Raw genomic sequence first — 16,351 nt, 5'->3', positions numbered from 1 at the left:
ACTGTCCCCATAGTGGCGCTTATGATAGGCATTCGGCAATAGATAGCTTTTTATATTCTCAACTGCTTTTCAAGGTTCCAGCCTTCCAGGGAGCTGTCACTGGGTTGGGCTCTTAGCTGCCGAATTCCTTCAGGGATTAGAGTAATTGATTGTTTAAATACAATTGGATTATATTTTTGGATTATTTTCCAAAGTGAAAAGAGAAAACTGTGTATTGTCTTGTATTGTTATTTTATTGAGACAAACGCAGGTATACCACCGATGTATATGTTAGGGTATTTGATTAAGCTGATTTAACTTAAAGATCTGGTTTCTGAGTAATTAATTACAATAGACCTGATCCCTGGCCAAAAAAAAAAAAAAGTACAATAGACCTGATCTCTTTAGTCTGCCTTATTTCCAACAAGGAATTCATTGTTTAACAGATTTAAAACATTGGTCAGCCACCTAAAAACCGAGGAATGTTAGTACGTATCTGTTACCATGTTTAAAAATGATTCATCAGTGTAATTATTTTCAAGAAATGTCAATGATTAAGATGATTGCAAAGTGCTCAGGTCTGGATGATGCTTTGCTTAAATTTTGTGTGCCAAGATATCTAAAATTATATTGTTTTAAGTTTCTATTGAATTATTTTTCTAATATAATCTTAAACACTAAATTCTAAATCCAAAACACTTAACCGAAAACTCAAATGTCTTTTTTGTTATAATATCAGCATAGAAAACAAGAACATTCTATTTCCCTCATAGCACCACATATGATGCTTCTTTTAGTAGAAATTTGCTACCAGGAGTAACATGGAAGAATGTGAGTATACATATTTATAGGAGAGTTCCTCATTCATTACGGGATATCTAAACCATACATTTTTCATGTTTATAGGAGAATTCCTCATTGATTGCGGGATATCTAAACCACATTAGGGATACTTTGTCCTGTAAAACCCTAAAGCTTGATGCGCAACGCATTTGTCACTGGCCAGGCTATTATGTGCCTAATTAGCCACTTGGTCCTGGTTCTAGTAAAATTTCCTACAGATAATTGGTTTTGAAAAAATGTTATTGCACCTTCTGGTATACATGCAATTGCAAACATGTTTCCACTAAGTAGCTAGTTTTTGTCCGAGTTATAGTCCATCACCCAACCACTACCCTCGACGTGAAGTTTGGTTACCATCCAAAATGACACATGTATAGCTTGGGACTGCAAGTAGTTTTGAGAGTTTGATCAAGAATAATACTGAAAAGCAAATAAATGAACTTTTCTACACAACAAATTAATTCACAACAGCATCCATCCTTTGAGAGAAGCACAAAATTGGCTGAATTTGTAAGTACAGTGACTTGATAACAATACTTCATCTTTTCTTTTTTTCTTTTTCTCCTTCTTAGTGATTACACTAAACTTCCATTCCCACCCATATATGGTGCTCTAAAAATTGTTTTTACTGAAGGAACAAAGGAAAAACTCACAAGACTCATATCGGGCAATTCTTTACCTCCTTGGCTTTCCTCTTTTTCCATTTTTACCAGAATTTTTACCCTTAGTATTTTTGCTCTTCATATAAGATATTCTGTCTGCCTTCTTCTGCCTCTCCTTCCGAACTTGTTCTAAGTCTTTGATTTCAGAACGCACATGAGCATTAGGCACAGAGTGCTGCTTCTTGCCTCCGCCTCCCCGAAATTTGCCCTTTTGCCCCTGCCACCGACGGTTACCTGCAAAAGAGACATGCATGCTCAGTTATATAATACATCCATCTAATCAAGACTTCTTAGCTCATCCAAAGAGACAACCAGCTTTTATTGCAGTACCCTTTAATACAACCAACAACAAAAAAATAACAAAATGGAAGCACGACGATAGACCTTCACCAGTGCACCAACTAGGATGATGTGTACAAATTTCTTTTATATTTCAACATTACCAGAAAATTAGCAAGTGCACAGTTTACATCGACTGTCCTACTTGCTATACATTGAGTGCGTAGCTTTATCTCATTGAACAGTTAAGTTTATGACAGGAAGGCCTGTCCCATTTTAGCAGCTAGCAAACATGGAAAGGCACCAAAGATTAAAACCCGCACAAAAAAATCTGATTGCATCAAACAAACACCAAAAAAAAAAAACCAAAATGGGAACTGAAGAAGATGGGTGTAAGGCTATCAGAAAATAAATAACAGGACTATGATAAGCAGGATGGTGCAGAACTGATCCTTTTACCCAGTATAAAATCAGCAAAACATTTGTGGAAAAATGCAATGCGGAATTATTAATTATATCAAACAATTACCAAATAAAACATGGTTTAATTTGCAACCAATGACATTTCCTCAGTAAGAATATCTTATCTGAAACATCATTCTCTTTCAAAACTAGGCAATATGATCAGTTACTGTGGCTTAGGCCACTAACAGCACTTACCCAATCATTATAGGTAACTAATAACTCAGAAATATACATCAAAGAAGTTTTTTCATGATGACCCTATTCTCCAACTTTTAATCAGATGAAGTGTTAAGGCTATTATAGTAAGAGATTCTTTTATATAGAAAGAAAAACAGAAACTTGGGGGAGGAGGATTATGAATAAAATAATGCATTTGATATCTTTCACAAGTACTGGAAGAAATCCTTTGAGCAGTCCTTACATCTGGGCACCACCCAATGTTGGATAGTGTAATACCACAACACAATTATGAAAATAAAAATCAATCAAATTTAAGAGAAAGAAGAGCAAAGAATATAAATTTGCAAAAGAGAGCATTACCTGTGGCTTCCTCAGCATTCCCTTCACTAGTTGTTCCTTTGAGAGATACTCTATTGTGTGAACGTTCTTTCCACTTCTTGTATATCCCAGTTTTCTCAAGTTTTGCTTTCGCACCACTCTCTGTCTTTATCTATACACCATAAAAATATAGCATCAAAAGTTCTGAACTACCCAATAAGCAAACAATAGTTATTGCAGGCTAGCATCTAGAAAATACAATGAAATCACCTAAAGGAACTAGAGGCTTAATTACACAAACACCCCTCAGGTTTAGTGTAATTATGACTTACACGCACTTAATTACAGACACCCCCAATAACAGTCAATTGACAAATATGACATAATCGGTAGAAGCCTAAAATACCCTTACGATGTAAAACATTCTTCGCAAACTAATTTTTTAGTCAAAAACAGAATTGTTCACAAAGCTAAGAGCCACCACCCTCTTAGAGTGTGTTTAGATGTTATTTTGGGTGTAAGATATCTTAATCTTGGTTATTATTGTTGTTTAAGGTCAATTTTGGTATTAAAAAATGTTTTCTAAAACTGATGTCAACATTTGACTGATGGTGAACCAATGGAGAGAGTGTTGCGAAACCAAAACCAAACCTCAAGTAGTCCTTTTGTAATTTCTGAAAATGTAAGGTTTACCGTTTTAAGTCGTCAACACGCTAACATAGGGAATTTTAGTGTATTAACTCAAAAATAAGATTCACCAAAAATAAGCATATGGTCTCAATCTTGGAAAATTCCATGTTTCTATAACAAAGAACAAATATGGCACATCCGTAGAAACAATGTCATTTGCATCCCCCTTTATTTCTTTTGCCCCTTTTGTCAAAACCTTCAACACAAATTTACGTTCTCTTTTTTCCCCCTCATTCACTACTCAATCTCTACCCTCCACACTATGTCATTTTATAATACTTCCATGCTGACATGAAACTGTTCTTTAACAGCCCAACATAACATGTAAATCTGCATAGAACCATGGATTTACCTTTCTAAATGACATTCATTATGGAAAGCTAAGGTCCCCCCAAAGTTTTACCTTTTGAGTTGACTAATCACCCAAGGCAGAGTTAATACATCTTAGGGTATGTTTACTAAACTGGAATCGGAATGAGCAGGAATAAAAAAAAAAAAAAAAACATGAATCGGAATGAGTAGGAATAAGAATGAGTAAAAATCGGAATCAGCATGAACCAGAATTGATGACGTGTTTACTAGTTGGCAGGTATCGGAATCAAAACCAGTTTGATTACTAAAATGCCCTCATACAAATTAATTACAGGCTTAATTTCACTTTTGGTCCTTGTAGTTTGAGTTAGGTTCCACTTTAGTCCTGTAGTTTACAAATCATTGCAATTCAAGGACACATTAACATTTTTGTCAATTAATTTGTTAAATAAGTCATTGAATAACTAACTAAAAGTGAACTTTGGCCTTAATTATATTTATGTCAACTATTAAATAATCACAATTTTTTAAATGAAAAAAATTCATTTTACTAAAAATAAATCCTACCACAACATTTTGAAAAAAAAATTTATTAATTCTTATACTTTTAATTATAAGTTATAATATTTTGGAAATATTGCTGTGGTGTAAAAAGAAAAAATAGATTTCCTATATTCTCTAAACTTTTTTTTTTTTATAGTAATATATAACAAATAGAAATTTGATATATTTCTTTGTAACACCTCTATTAAAATGCTAATAATAGAGGCATTCATTTTGCAAGAAAAAAAAAGACCCTGATTATACAAAAAAATAAATATTAACCTCATCTAAATTGAACATGGTGTCATCTTATGTTTTTGGATTTTATCTATAGAGGGTATTTTTGGATTATCAAAAAATAGGTGAGGGTATTTTGGACATAAGATTTCCATTCCGATTGCCCCTCTCCCAATTCGAAACCCCCCCCCCCCCCCAAAAAAAAATCCAATTCCTCCAAAAATATGGAATCTCATTCCTGATTTCATGTGGGCCCCTTATCCATTCTCATTCCTGGTTAGTAAACATGCCCTTTGATTCAAAGAAGAATACCAAAGGTATGTATGTTCCCTCAGTGGTATATAATGGGTAAAGCTCATAGTGAAAGTGTAGATCATCTGTTCCTTCACTGTCCAGTAGCTTTAAAGTTGTGGCTGAGATTGTTAGAGGCAATGTAAGATGTGCATGCTAATTCTGTGAAAGACAAGCTTTTTGGGAAGAGTAGGAGGCAAAAATTTAGGGAAATGTAGTTTGTTAGCAATTTTTTGGGTAGTTTGGTGGGAGAGGAGTGAGAGGATTTTTGAAGATCATGCTGAAACTGGACTTAAGGAACCATGGGAGTGTTGTGGTTTTGTCTCGTCGGAAATTTCTGGAGGAAGCTACAGTTCTGGCCAAGAGCAGTAGGGAGACTGGGCAGTGAGGTAGTTTGTTGTTTTCCTAGTGGGGTACGATTTTGGAAGACAAATAGGACTTGCACAAGACTTTCCTAGTGTGGGAAGGAGTTCTAAAGGGTTTTCCTTGTGTACAAGGGAATAGAATTAGCTAATAAGTAGATTACCTAATTCTATTAGGATTAGGAATCCATATTGTAAGAGGTAAGTCTATGCTCTATAAATAGGCTGCTGCAAGTCTCATAAAAAAAAAAATATATAGCTAGAGACTTCTAGGGAAGAAACTCAAAGGGAGACTCGGGTTAGAGACTCAAGGGTGAGTGACTTCAAGGGAAGGGTTTTTCAAGAGGGAAAAACACAAGAGAGCTATTTGTGCAAGAGAGAAGAGAGCGGCTGCGAGTTGGGTAGTATAGGGTTTCAATAAGTTCTTGTACTCTTATTCTATACATAGTGCAGCTGTGATTCTCTAAGGATCACACGGGGACGTAGGCAAAGTTAGCCGAACCTCGATAACAAATCTTGGTGTTCTTTGTGTTTACTTTTGCTGCCATATTGTGTGTTGTTTGCTATATCTGTTTTAACTCTAGAATACATCAAGGACAAGATCACAGGGGGTGTTAATTCACTACAATTGGTATCAGAGCCAGGTTGGTAATAGGTGTCCGTGATGTCTAGAGGAGGTCGAAGCATGGACTTAGGGGATTTAAGGCCTGCTTTGAAGCCATATGATGGCAAGGATGATTTTACAGATTGGCAACGGATGATGAAGAACGTGCTGGTGCAGCAGGATCTGGATGATGCACTTCTTGGTGAGAAGCCGACAACCACGTCAGAAGGAACATGGAACAAGGTTCTCAAGAAGGCCAAGAGTTCAATAGAGATCCACCTCACAAGATCTGTGAGGTCTCACATCACAGAGGCGATGACAGCAAAAGAAGCATGGGACAAGTTAGAGAGTGTTTATATGGGCAAGACGGTGTCCAATAAACTCTTCTTGAAGGATGAACTCTTCGGGCTTCGACTAGAAGAAGGTGGAGATGTAGCGGATCATGTATGCAAATTTCAGCATTGCATAGCTAATCTCGACAAGGTCGAAGAAGTTTACAAGGATGATGATAAGACTATCATCTTGCTGAGATCCCTGCCATCTTCTTTCAAGCACTTCCGAACAACTTTGATGTTTGGAAAGGAGACTCTAAAGCTTGATGACGTGGTGCAAGCGCTCCAGTCATATGCAAAGTTAGATGATTTAACTGAAGGCACTCAGTCATCACAAGGCCTTTACGCTAAGGGCAAGGAGAAGAGTCGAGGGAAGGAAAGGAGGGGCAGATCTAGCAAAAAGGGGAAGTCCAATGATTCCGATGAAGAAGGTGGTTGCTTCGAGTGTGGTTTACTAGACCACTGGAAAAGGGATTGCCAGATATGGCTGGAGAAGAAGAAGAAAAGGGATGAAAACTCAAGTAACGTCGTGGTCGACGATGGGGAGCTTTTGGTGGTATCTTCAGGTAATTCTACTCCACATGCTTGGTATTTGGACTCCGGATGTAGTTTTCATATGTGTGCAAACAAGGAGTGGTTTCATACATATGAGGAATCTAGTAAGGGCAAAGTTTTGTTGGGGGATAACTCTGTGTGCAAGATTCATGGCGTCGGCACAGTCAAGGTGAAGATGCAAGATGGAATTGTTAGGTTGCTTGGGAATGTGCAATATATTCCTACATTGAAAAGAAATCTTATCTCTCTTGGAACTCTAGAGAAGAATGGGTATGCATTCAAGTCTAGAGCAGGGAAGCTCCAAGTCTCAAAAGGATTAAGTGTGATCCTGAAGGGAGTTGTGCAATCTAATAATCTCTACAAGCTTTCCGGGGTTACAGTGATAGGTGGAGCAGCTGCGTCTACCAAAGAGAGCTTGGATGTTGAGCTCATGGAGCATTGTAACAAGGGAGAGCAAGGGCATCATCTCACAAAGGAAGAGTCTCATCAAATAAGTGCTACGGCTAAGGAAGAAGAAGCAACAAATCATGATTGTTGCTTGGTTAGTTATTCATCAAAGATTGACTTCAAGGATGCAGCAAGGGAAGTCAATAAAGATGAGGAAGGTTTGATTGTTGTTAAGGAAGATGCAACCATAAAGGCAATCAAGGTGGTTATGAAGGTAAATCCAGTTCAAGAGAAGGCCAACTCTGAGCTGGTGGAGCATAACACAAGGGTTGAAGAGTTTGGGCAGCAACAACAATCAACAAAGGTTCAAGAACAGGTGGAGAAAAAGAGCACAAGGCAGTCCAAGCCCAAAAGTACCATCAAGCTAACTCATAAGTTTTGGTGGGAAAAGGACAGAGGTTACTATAGTGTTAGTAAGGGAAATCCGGCTACATTCAAGGGGGCTTGTGAGAGTAAGGAATGGGAACGTCGGAGGTGTGCTAGGTTGTCTCTACAAAGGAACTTCAGTTGGAAGTTAGTTCCTAAATCCAAGGAGAACGTTGGCTATGAATGGGTTTATGGAACAAAAGGCGAAGAGAATCTTGAGGCTGCAATTAAGATTCGAAGGTACAAGCTCGGGTTGAGCTTGCTCAATCTTCAAAGTTAGTTGATTGAGGTGGAGCACCTTCTCACTTAAGGTGCATTGAGGCAATAGGTTTTTTGCCAATGTGAAGGGGTTTTGGAGGTTTGTTCGAGGTTACTTCAAGACTAGAGAATATCTCGAAGGTACAACATTCATGGCTTTGGTTCCGACTCGCCAAGGTGGAGATTGTTGTGGTTTTGTCTCGTCGGAAATTTCTGGAGGAAGCTACAGTTCTGGCCAAGAGCAGTAGGGAGACTGGGCAGTGAGGTAGTTTGTTGTTTTCCTAGTGGGGTACGATTTTGGAAGACAAATAGGACTTGCACAAGACTTTCTTAGTGTGGGAAGGAGTTCTAAAGGGTTTTCCTTGTGTACAAGGGAATAGAATTAGCTAATAAGTAGATTACCTAATTCTATTAGGATTAGGAATCCATATTGTAAGAGGTAAGTCTATGCTCTATAAATAGGCTGCTGCAAGTCTCATAAAAAAAAATATATATAGCTAGAGACTTCTAGGGAAGAAACTCAAAGGGAGACTCGGGTTAGAGACTCAAGGGTGAGTGACTTCAAGGGAAGGGTTTTTCAAGAGGGAAAAACACAAGAGAGCTATTTGTGCAAGAGAGAAGAGAGCGGCTGCGAGTTGGGTAGTATAGGGTTTCAATAAGTTCTTGTACTCTTATTCTATACATAGTGCAGCTGTGATTCTCTAAGGATCACACGGGGACGTAGGCAAAGTTAGCCGAACCTCGATAACAAATCTTGGTGTTCTTTGTGTTTACTTTTGCTGCCATATTGTGTGTTGTTTGCTATATCTGTTTTAACTCTAGAATACATCAAGGACAAGATCACAGGGGGTGTTAATTCACTACAGGGAGAAAGAAAGATTTTGGTCTTCTCTTTGGACTTCAGGATCCTCTGAATTTCGGGAGGTATCTTCTTCGGCTATTCTTATTGACTGGAAAGGAGCTGTGGCTTGGCGCTAGTTTTTACATTTTCTTGTTAGGAAATTTTGGGTCAGCTTGAAATTGAGATTTCTATAGATGTACAGTTTGAGGTAGCTTTTGTTTTCCATGATTGTAGCGGACATCTCATTCACTAAGTTTTGTATTGGATCTTGATAGTAATAAAATTTGTTTTTTATTTGAAAAAAGGCCTAAGCATTGATTTAGGATGCGTCTGACGGTTTAGGATCTTCTCAGGGACTTAGTCTTGGGTTGGTTTAAGCCTTTGTATAATATTTCATGCTATTTATTTCAATCTAACTTCTCTCAAGTTCTATTAATCCAGGTATTCCAGTAAATTTCATATTTGCTTGAATTATCTGTACCATGGGTCCGTGAGTCTAAATTTTTTAGTACCTTCCAATTTGTTATAGTAGCTTCCTAGTTAGTTTAGCAGTTCCTTTTCTTTTTACTTAGGAATTCTAGTCCATAATGAAAAACAGGAAAGAATTTGGAATATTGCCTATATATAAGGCCTATATGTAATCTGAAAATGATCACACGGATTATTATGAGTTCCAATGGCTTCTACAAAACCTAGGTGTGATTGCCTAACATCATCAATTCTTTAATTTTCTTTCTCCTTTAACTCAATAGCCCCATACCCATCAAAATCCAAAATTTTCTCATACAACTTACTGCATCAAATTGTCAAAAGAAAGCACAAGTACAATTACTTATGGATGTCAAAATAGGCAATAAAAAAATTACCTTGCCACTGGCAGTCACACGATCTCCATTATTCAACTTTATGTACTTTTTCCCCCTCTGCCACCCATCAGTTTCGTGAGGTTAAGAGAAAAATAGTTTAAACAAAATAACAAGAAAATAATAATACAGTTAAAAGTACCTTATCCCAATGATAAACAGATTTCTGTCTCTTCATGCCCACATTATCATCTGCAACTAGATCTAAAACAGCACCATCCAACCTATAAAGAAAAATGGGGTCAACTGGTGCCCAGACCATAAGAGAAGACAATGCTGCATATATCTAAACTTGACAAAAATATTCAGATAATTAAGCCCCCTCAGCTAATAAAACTTAGGGTTGAAAGTGAGGACTCTTCCACACTGATTTGGGGGTACAGCTGGAAGATATTACTGTCCTCCCACCCAACCCCCAAATAAGCACACTCACCAACGAGCAAGAGAGAGAGAGAGAGAGAGAGAGAGAGAGAGATAAAAGCATAGAGATATTGGAATTGCATACTGCCAGAAAAACTGGGCATACATGAGACATTGAATTGTCAAAGAACTTCCAGACAATACACTAGAAACCGCGCAAATACCCCACCCCCCCCCCCCCCCCCAACCAAATGATTTCATTTATTTATAGCAACACTTGAAGACCAATACCATAAGATGAGTTAAAAATTAGTTAAATCAATTTCCATTAAGCTAAAGTAGAATCGAATATTACCTATTTGAGTCAAAATCATCCTTCGCTCTTACTGAGAGTCCTGCTTCTGTATGCTGCACAACAATACCAGGATATAAGTCCAGAAGGTCAGCCAGGTTCCAATTTTTGTGATCCAAATCCACAGCACAACTTAAAACACACAACTATTTGATGTAACAATTATTGAATTTAAAATCAAGGTGAAGAATTTTATATTGCAATATACCAGCATAACTTGAGAAATTATAAAAGTTATATGACCTACATGATTTGTTGGTACTGAACTTATAAAGTATTCCTCATCCTTGAAGCTTTTTGCCTTTCTTTTGGAGCCTGAAGATTCTAAAATCCAAGAGAAAACAAAAAAAAGTATTAACAATCCCAAAAACCAATCATAAACATGCATAAATGTGTAACAGAAAAGAAAAAAAAAAAAAAAAAAGGAGCTGGATCACTCCCATCATGTTTAAAAGTGAGGGTAGCAAGACAATTAAGGAGCATGTTAAAAAGACAATTAAATGAGTATGTCTTGTTTTTCGAAGGTTGTAGGTTTCTTTTTGCCCTTGACCCTGTCCTATTTCCTATGATCCTATCTTCCCTCTTTAGATAAGTTCATTTACTGCACTACAGAAAAGACTTCAGAAGGAGGGAAGATAATAGACCTTTCACATTGTTCTTAAAATTATTTTCCTTCAATGTAAGTTCCTTTTTCATTTGAGATTACAAGGTAATATAACTTTCCACTAAAACAGTTCAATTACTAGAATTCTAGAACAATTAATTCTAAAACATTTTATATCTGAAATGCACTAAGATTCTAAAAATAATTATAAATAAATTTTTCCAATTATAAATAAGCAAAAAGTAGCATATCTTTCCAGAGAGAGAGAGAGCAAAAGGTATCATAAAATATACTCATAACAATACCAGGTTTCAGTAACAATTTCAATTAAACAACTCCTAACGAAGCAGAACAATGGGACAAACTTATGATGACAAAAACTGCAGAATTAAATTGGCAGTTGCCACACACCTTTGACCAAGTTATTTTAGTAGATAACTCACAACTTTACTCATTAAAATGAGTATAGAATAGTTCCGCAATCAGGATGATAAGTTCCTCTCTAAGTATTAGAATAACAGCTCATGCGTGGAACAAATATCCCATACTGTTTATCAGTTCTTAGTTTAAAAGTGAGCAAAAAATATGTAATACAGAGAGAGAGAAAGAGAGAGAGATCTAATTCAATGGTAAAACTGGACTAAGGAATACCTTTTTTCTCCTTTCCCTTTAAAGATATAATCTCATCTTCGACTTCCTGTGAGTACCCAAAATTCATTTTAGCCAATGGGCAATACAAACAATTCAAAATAAAATACTCCTGGAAAGCATCATATTTAATTGATTATTGAGAGCAAACCTTGAATTACACTATTCGGAAATTACCGTCATCAATTAGTATAAAGCAAGAATAGAAAGAAAGCTGCATGGCAGAGGTGCTTCGCTGTCCTACTTAGCTTCGACCAAGCTGGACAGTGAACATTCAACCCCAGCCAATCCCAGCGATGGTGATTTTATGATTCATCACTGATTCAATCACCTACAAAACTTGACCAAGTGGAAATCTAACATAAATAATTCATTGAAAACTAACTCTTATTTTCCACATTAATTAATATTACACTGCAACCCCAGCTCTCTCTCTCTCTCTCTCTCTCTCTCTCTCTCTCTCTCTCTCTCTCTCTCTCTGTGACTCACGAAGATATCACCGTAATGAGTAGAGAAACCCATAGAAACTTATTATACAAGCCTCCAAAATTAAACAAGAGAAGATAATCTTTTCACATTTGCTAGAATCAATGAGTACTCTAAGTGAAATCTCACTTCCTCATCGTTTATCAGTATTATTTCTCTTAAATTATAGTGAAATCAATGTTCACTCAAACGTAAGAGAACCCTCTAAAAATATACGGGAGAAGTAGTTTATTGAAAAGATAGTCTTTATTCCAAATTGACCTCACTATAAATGATAATCCATAGTAGTAAAACTCCCTATACATTTCACCCTTGGTTTGTAGAGAAAACAGAAATACAAGGCCAATATTTGATTTTCAAATTAATTCCCATAGAATGAGATCACTTCTTGCAGCAGTCTCAAAAGTGATGCACATCATAGAACTTGTTACCAAAAGCTACTTCATGTTAATAACTAGGCAGCAGGCAATAGAAAGTCATTCCTACATGTGCTATAAACATTTCATGATGCCATCAACATAGTTGTTTGCAACAAAATTTAGCGATTATGATTAAAAAAAACTGTAGTCAAGGTAGCATTTCAAAAACAGGAAAACCATAAATTATTATATTGAAAGCTTTACCTCTTCCACAGGATTATTAGAACGTTGTTGATGAACTAAATTAATGATCTCTTCATGAATAGCTCTTTTTTTCTTCATTACATCAACCCATTGACGAGAAGAACCCTGCAAATAAGCCATATACTTGATATAAAACCATATACGACCACATCTGAATATTGTGAAAAGAAGACACAAGTAATAGCACATATTCAGGTAAGCAATACACATCTAGGGAGAAAATAGTTGATATCATATTGAACAGAACATAAGTTATTTCAAGCACACATATTCTGCTCAAAGAAAAAACATACATCTACAGACAGGAGCACAAACATACATTGTGGACTGGTTGGGGGAGAAAAAGGGAGGGGGGTGATTCCAAATGTGAATGCAATATATAAAGGTGAAATATTAAATTGAAACAATGAATTCAGGCAAGCAGAGAAAATTTCCAGAAATTAAGTTCCTAGTAATTGGAAAAACAGGCTGGGAAAGAGATGCAAGATGCAAACAAACAATTACTAAGAATATGCTTCTTCAACTATTTGACCATTCTTAGTATTTAAAGTTCAGCTCTTAGGGTTTAACTATTTGATACCTTCTCACCACTCAGCTTACCTGTTGAATTACTCTCAATGAAAGTAATCCTCATAATTACTCTAATAAATTTGTGTTTCTTACATAAATTAAAAAAAAAAAAAAAGGACAAAACAAAACAAAAGGAATCTTCATAAAAAGGAAGTAAAATCAGCATTTCCTCACAGACAATTATGACAGTTTCCTTCAGATCCTCTATACGGTATGCCAACAGGAAATTCCCAAATTCAATAAAGAAATAGCAAATCAAAAATATAAAGAAAATTCTCTAAAGTAGAGACCATGCAGTTTCCAATTAATTGAATTCTGCAGAAAAAGTGGAGAGTTACCTGCAGATTCTTTGATTTAGCAGCTTCACCTTCAGCTTCTAGAATAGTCTGCTTGGGTCTAGAATAAATCAGCCATTGAATGGTTAAAATTTTAAACTTCAAATCCCATAAGAAGAAACAGTATAGAAGGATATCAGGAAATGTTATTTGAAATACACAGAAAAAAAAAAAAATTAAAAAAATAATAAAAAATAACAAAAAAAGGCCAATGCTTTTAATGTGGAACCTGAATGTCTTCAACCGCTCAGAAAATGCCAAAGCCTTTAACTCTCCACCATCCAGTACATTTTTGAAAATTGGATGCAACCCTTCGCATGGTAAATCTTTTGCTCTTCTAACAGATTCCTTTGAAGGTGGGGGTTTTGTCTTTGAATACAAGCGGAATGCATTTGCACAGGTTTTCTGCATAAGACTGAGTTCTGCAGAAGAGTCAATTATCTCTCTAACCCTATCAGAAACAAGATCAATAACTGTCTGGGGGAAACGCCCATAGACAGTTTCTCCATTTGCAACTGCTTGATCGATCTTGGCCATTACTCCATCCATATTCTGTAATACCTCCTCCTCTGTGGGTGCAGGCTTAATCGGCTTTGAAAGAAACAAATGAAGATCTAAAAGGTTAGGCATATCTTCAGATGTCACAAGAGAGAATGCAGTACCAGTCCGACCAGCCCTAGCAGCACGGCCTACTCGATGGACAAAAAGTTTAGGTTTTGGGGGGAAGTCCCAATTGATAACATTGTCAAGCAATGGAATGTCAATTCCCCTAGCTGCAATATCAGTGACAATTAATAGCATAGTCTTTCTCGACCTAAACCTTGATATATGAATCTTGCGAGCATCACTATCCATGTCACCATAACATACAGAAGGCTCAATGCCCTCTTCTCTAAACAAGATATTGAGGAACTCCACATGGTGTTTTGTGGACACAAATATCAAAGTCTGCTCATCAGACCTAACATGCTCCCGTATCAAATAAAGTATTGCCGCATGCTTTTCTTCCTGTCGCAAGGTGAAAAACATAAGCTTCAAGTCGGGGCTAATCTTAGTATCCAAATCAAGACGCACAAGCCGAGGGTCTTGCAGACCAGCCTTTGCAAACTCTGCAAGAGCACTGGGCAATGTTGCACTAAAAAGCAAGGTCTGGCGATTCTCACTGAGCTGCGCAAGGATCGTATGCAACTGCTCAGCAAAACCCATGCCAAAGAGACTATCCGCTTCATCAAAAACAACATACTCCACAGTGCGCAATGACATGTCATCAACCTCAGATAAATGGTGCACCAGCCTACCGGGAGTTGCAATTATAATATCAGGGTTTTGGGATAATTCCTCAAACTGAGTTTCCATGCTATCACCACCAACTAATAAACTAATACGAATATCTGCAACAAAGAAAACAATATTGGTTCATTCTTACCATGAGTTTATGACCTTTATGCAGAACTTAAAATTCGCTATTTTGTAAAACCAACAGTTTTCATCAACTAGGTACTTCAAAATCTTCCATTTTCTACACTTTTCGATAAAAAATAAATAAAAGTACTACTTAAACAATATTGGTTCATACTTACCAAGTTAACATGAGTCTATGACCTTAAATGCAGAACATAAAATTCACTCCTTTGTAAAACCAACAGTTTTCATGAACTGGGTACTTAAAATTCTTCTAGTTTCCTCAACTTTCTTTCAGAAAAAAAAAAAATTACTAATTCAAAACAATATGGGTACGTACCCATGAAATGGCTGAGCTCTTTGGCGAACTTGAGCGTCTGAAGCGCCAAGTCTCTAGTGGGAGACAGGATGAGAGCCCTAACACCACCCTGAGGTACGTGCTCCTTCAAGCGCTCAAGCATGGGAACCAGAAACGCCGCAGTCTTGCCCGAACCAGTTCTGGCCATGGCAACGACGTCGTTTCCAGCAAGAATAAGGGGCATGGTCTTGCGCTGGATGGGAGTGGGGACTTTGTAGCCCTTGCGCTTGATTCCTCTGAAGACATTGGGGCTCAGGTTCAGAGACTCGAACCCTCCGGACTTGGCTTTCTTCTTCTGAATCTCCCTGCGTTTCAGCTCCGCTTTCGAGCTCACGTATGGATGACTCATTGGATTTCTCTGTTTTCTGGGTTTCAGGTTTTTTTTGCAATGCCAAAAATTGATCAAGATTTTGTTCAGATTCTACAACCAAGAACTTCAATTGAAGAAACAAAACAGAATTCAGTGTCAAACTTTGAAGCATTTACCACTGAGTTTTCGTTTTTCTTAAACCCTAGCATTTCTAGAAGAAGAAGTACCGTACCGAAACACCCATACCGAAGAGAGTGGCGGTATCGGTCGGAGAGTGGGGGTGCCGACTACAACACCAAATTAAAAAAATCACAGAGAAAGGGGGAGAGATAAGACAGAGAGAGGGAGAGACAGAGAGGCGAACCCCGAGACAGAGGGGCGAGATGGTGGCAAGAGAGCGGCGAGACAGAGATGGTGGCGAGAGAGCGGCGAGACAGAGATGGTGGCGAGAGGGCGAGACAGAGAGTGCGAGACAGAGGGACGACTGGCGAAATCTCCAAGAGCGGCTCGATGGTGGAGACTGGCGAGATGGTGGCGACTGGCGACTTGGCGAGAGGGCGGCGCGACTGCGCGAGACTGCGAGAGAGACCCAGTGACTGAGAGAGATAGAGAGTGAGAGTGAGAGATTAGATAATTTAGATCACAGTGTTTTTTTTTTTTTTTTTTCGTGTTTAGGGTTTGGTGTATTGGGGTTTGGAAGTTTGAAGTTTTAAAACATATATATAAATATATAATTTAACAAACATACATTTATATATGTTAATACATTTAACAAAAATACATATTAATACCCTAAACATATATATTTGTTAATTTACTTAAAATATAATCTAACAAATATATGTTTTTTCATTTATATAAAGCTTAGGGTTTAGGG

The 16,351-nt window shown here is 37.2% G+C and overlaps 1 protein-coding gene across 2 annotated transcripts; it reads right to left on the bottom strand.

Moving 5' to 3' along the window:
* Positions 1 to 1,243: 1,243 nt before the first annotated feature.
* Positions 1,244 to 16,141, bottom strand: LOC147277926 (putative DEAD-box ATP-dependent RNA helicase 29). 2 transcript variants are annotated; one of them, XM_086254918.1, is made up of 12 exons: positions 15,651 to 16,141; positions 15,147 to 15,529; positions 13,635 to 14,796; positions 13,409 to 13,466; positions 12,501 to 12,605; positions 11,395 to 11,440; positions 10,387 to 10,463; positions 10,143 to 10,195; positions 9,570 to 9,651; positions 9,431 to 9,487; positions 2,769 to 2,898; positions 1,244 to 1,718 (listed from the first exon to the last, which is right to left on the bottom strand). In XM_086254918.1, exons 2-12 carry the CDS (start codon positions 15,511 to 15,513, stop codon positions 1,498 to 1,500), a joined length of 2,358 nt encoding a protein of 785 aa, XP_086111044.1. In that variant the 5' UTR covers positions 15,514 to 15,529; positions 15,651 to 16,141; the 3' UTR covers positions 1,244 to 1,497. The 2 variants fall into 2 exon arrangements, with proteins under 2 accessions (XP_086111044.1, XP_086111045.1); XM_086254919.1 differs by having other exon boundaries at positions 15,839 to 16,141.
* Between the last annotated feature and the right edge of the window lie 210 nt (positions 16,142 to 16,351).

The sequence above is a fragment of the Dryas octopetala genome, chromosome 8 (genome assembly GCF_963921425.1).
Source record: "Dryas octopetala chromosome 8, drDryOcto1.1, whole genome shotgun sequence".
Lineage (NCBI taxonomy): Eukaryota > Viridiplantae > Streptophyta > Magnoliopsida > Rosales > Rosaceae > Dryas > Dryas octopetala.
This window is presented reverse-complemented; position numbering and strand designations above follow the sequence as displayed.

Excerpts from the sequence above, each read along its gene's own strand:
- LOC147277926 (XM_086254918.1), bottom strand. The coding sequence starts at position 15,513 with ATGAGTCATCCATACGTGAGCTCGAAAGCGGAGCTGAAACGCAGGGAG. Across the intron at positions 11,441-12,500 it reads CTAATAATCCTGTGGAAGAG|GAAGTCGAAGATGAGATTAT; the intron begins GTAAAGCTTTCA and ends GGGTACTCACAG. Across the intron at positions 9,652-10,142 it reads GATGATTTTGACTCAAATAG|GTTGGATGGTGCTGTTTTAG; the intron begins GTAATATTCGAT and ends TTTTCTTTATAG.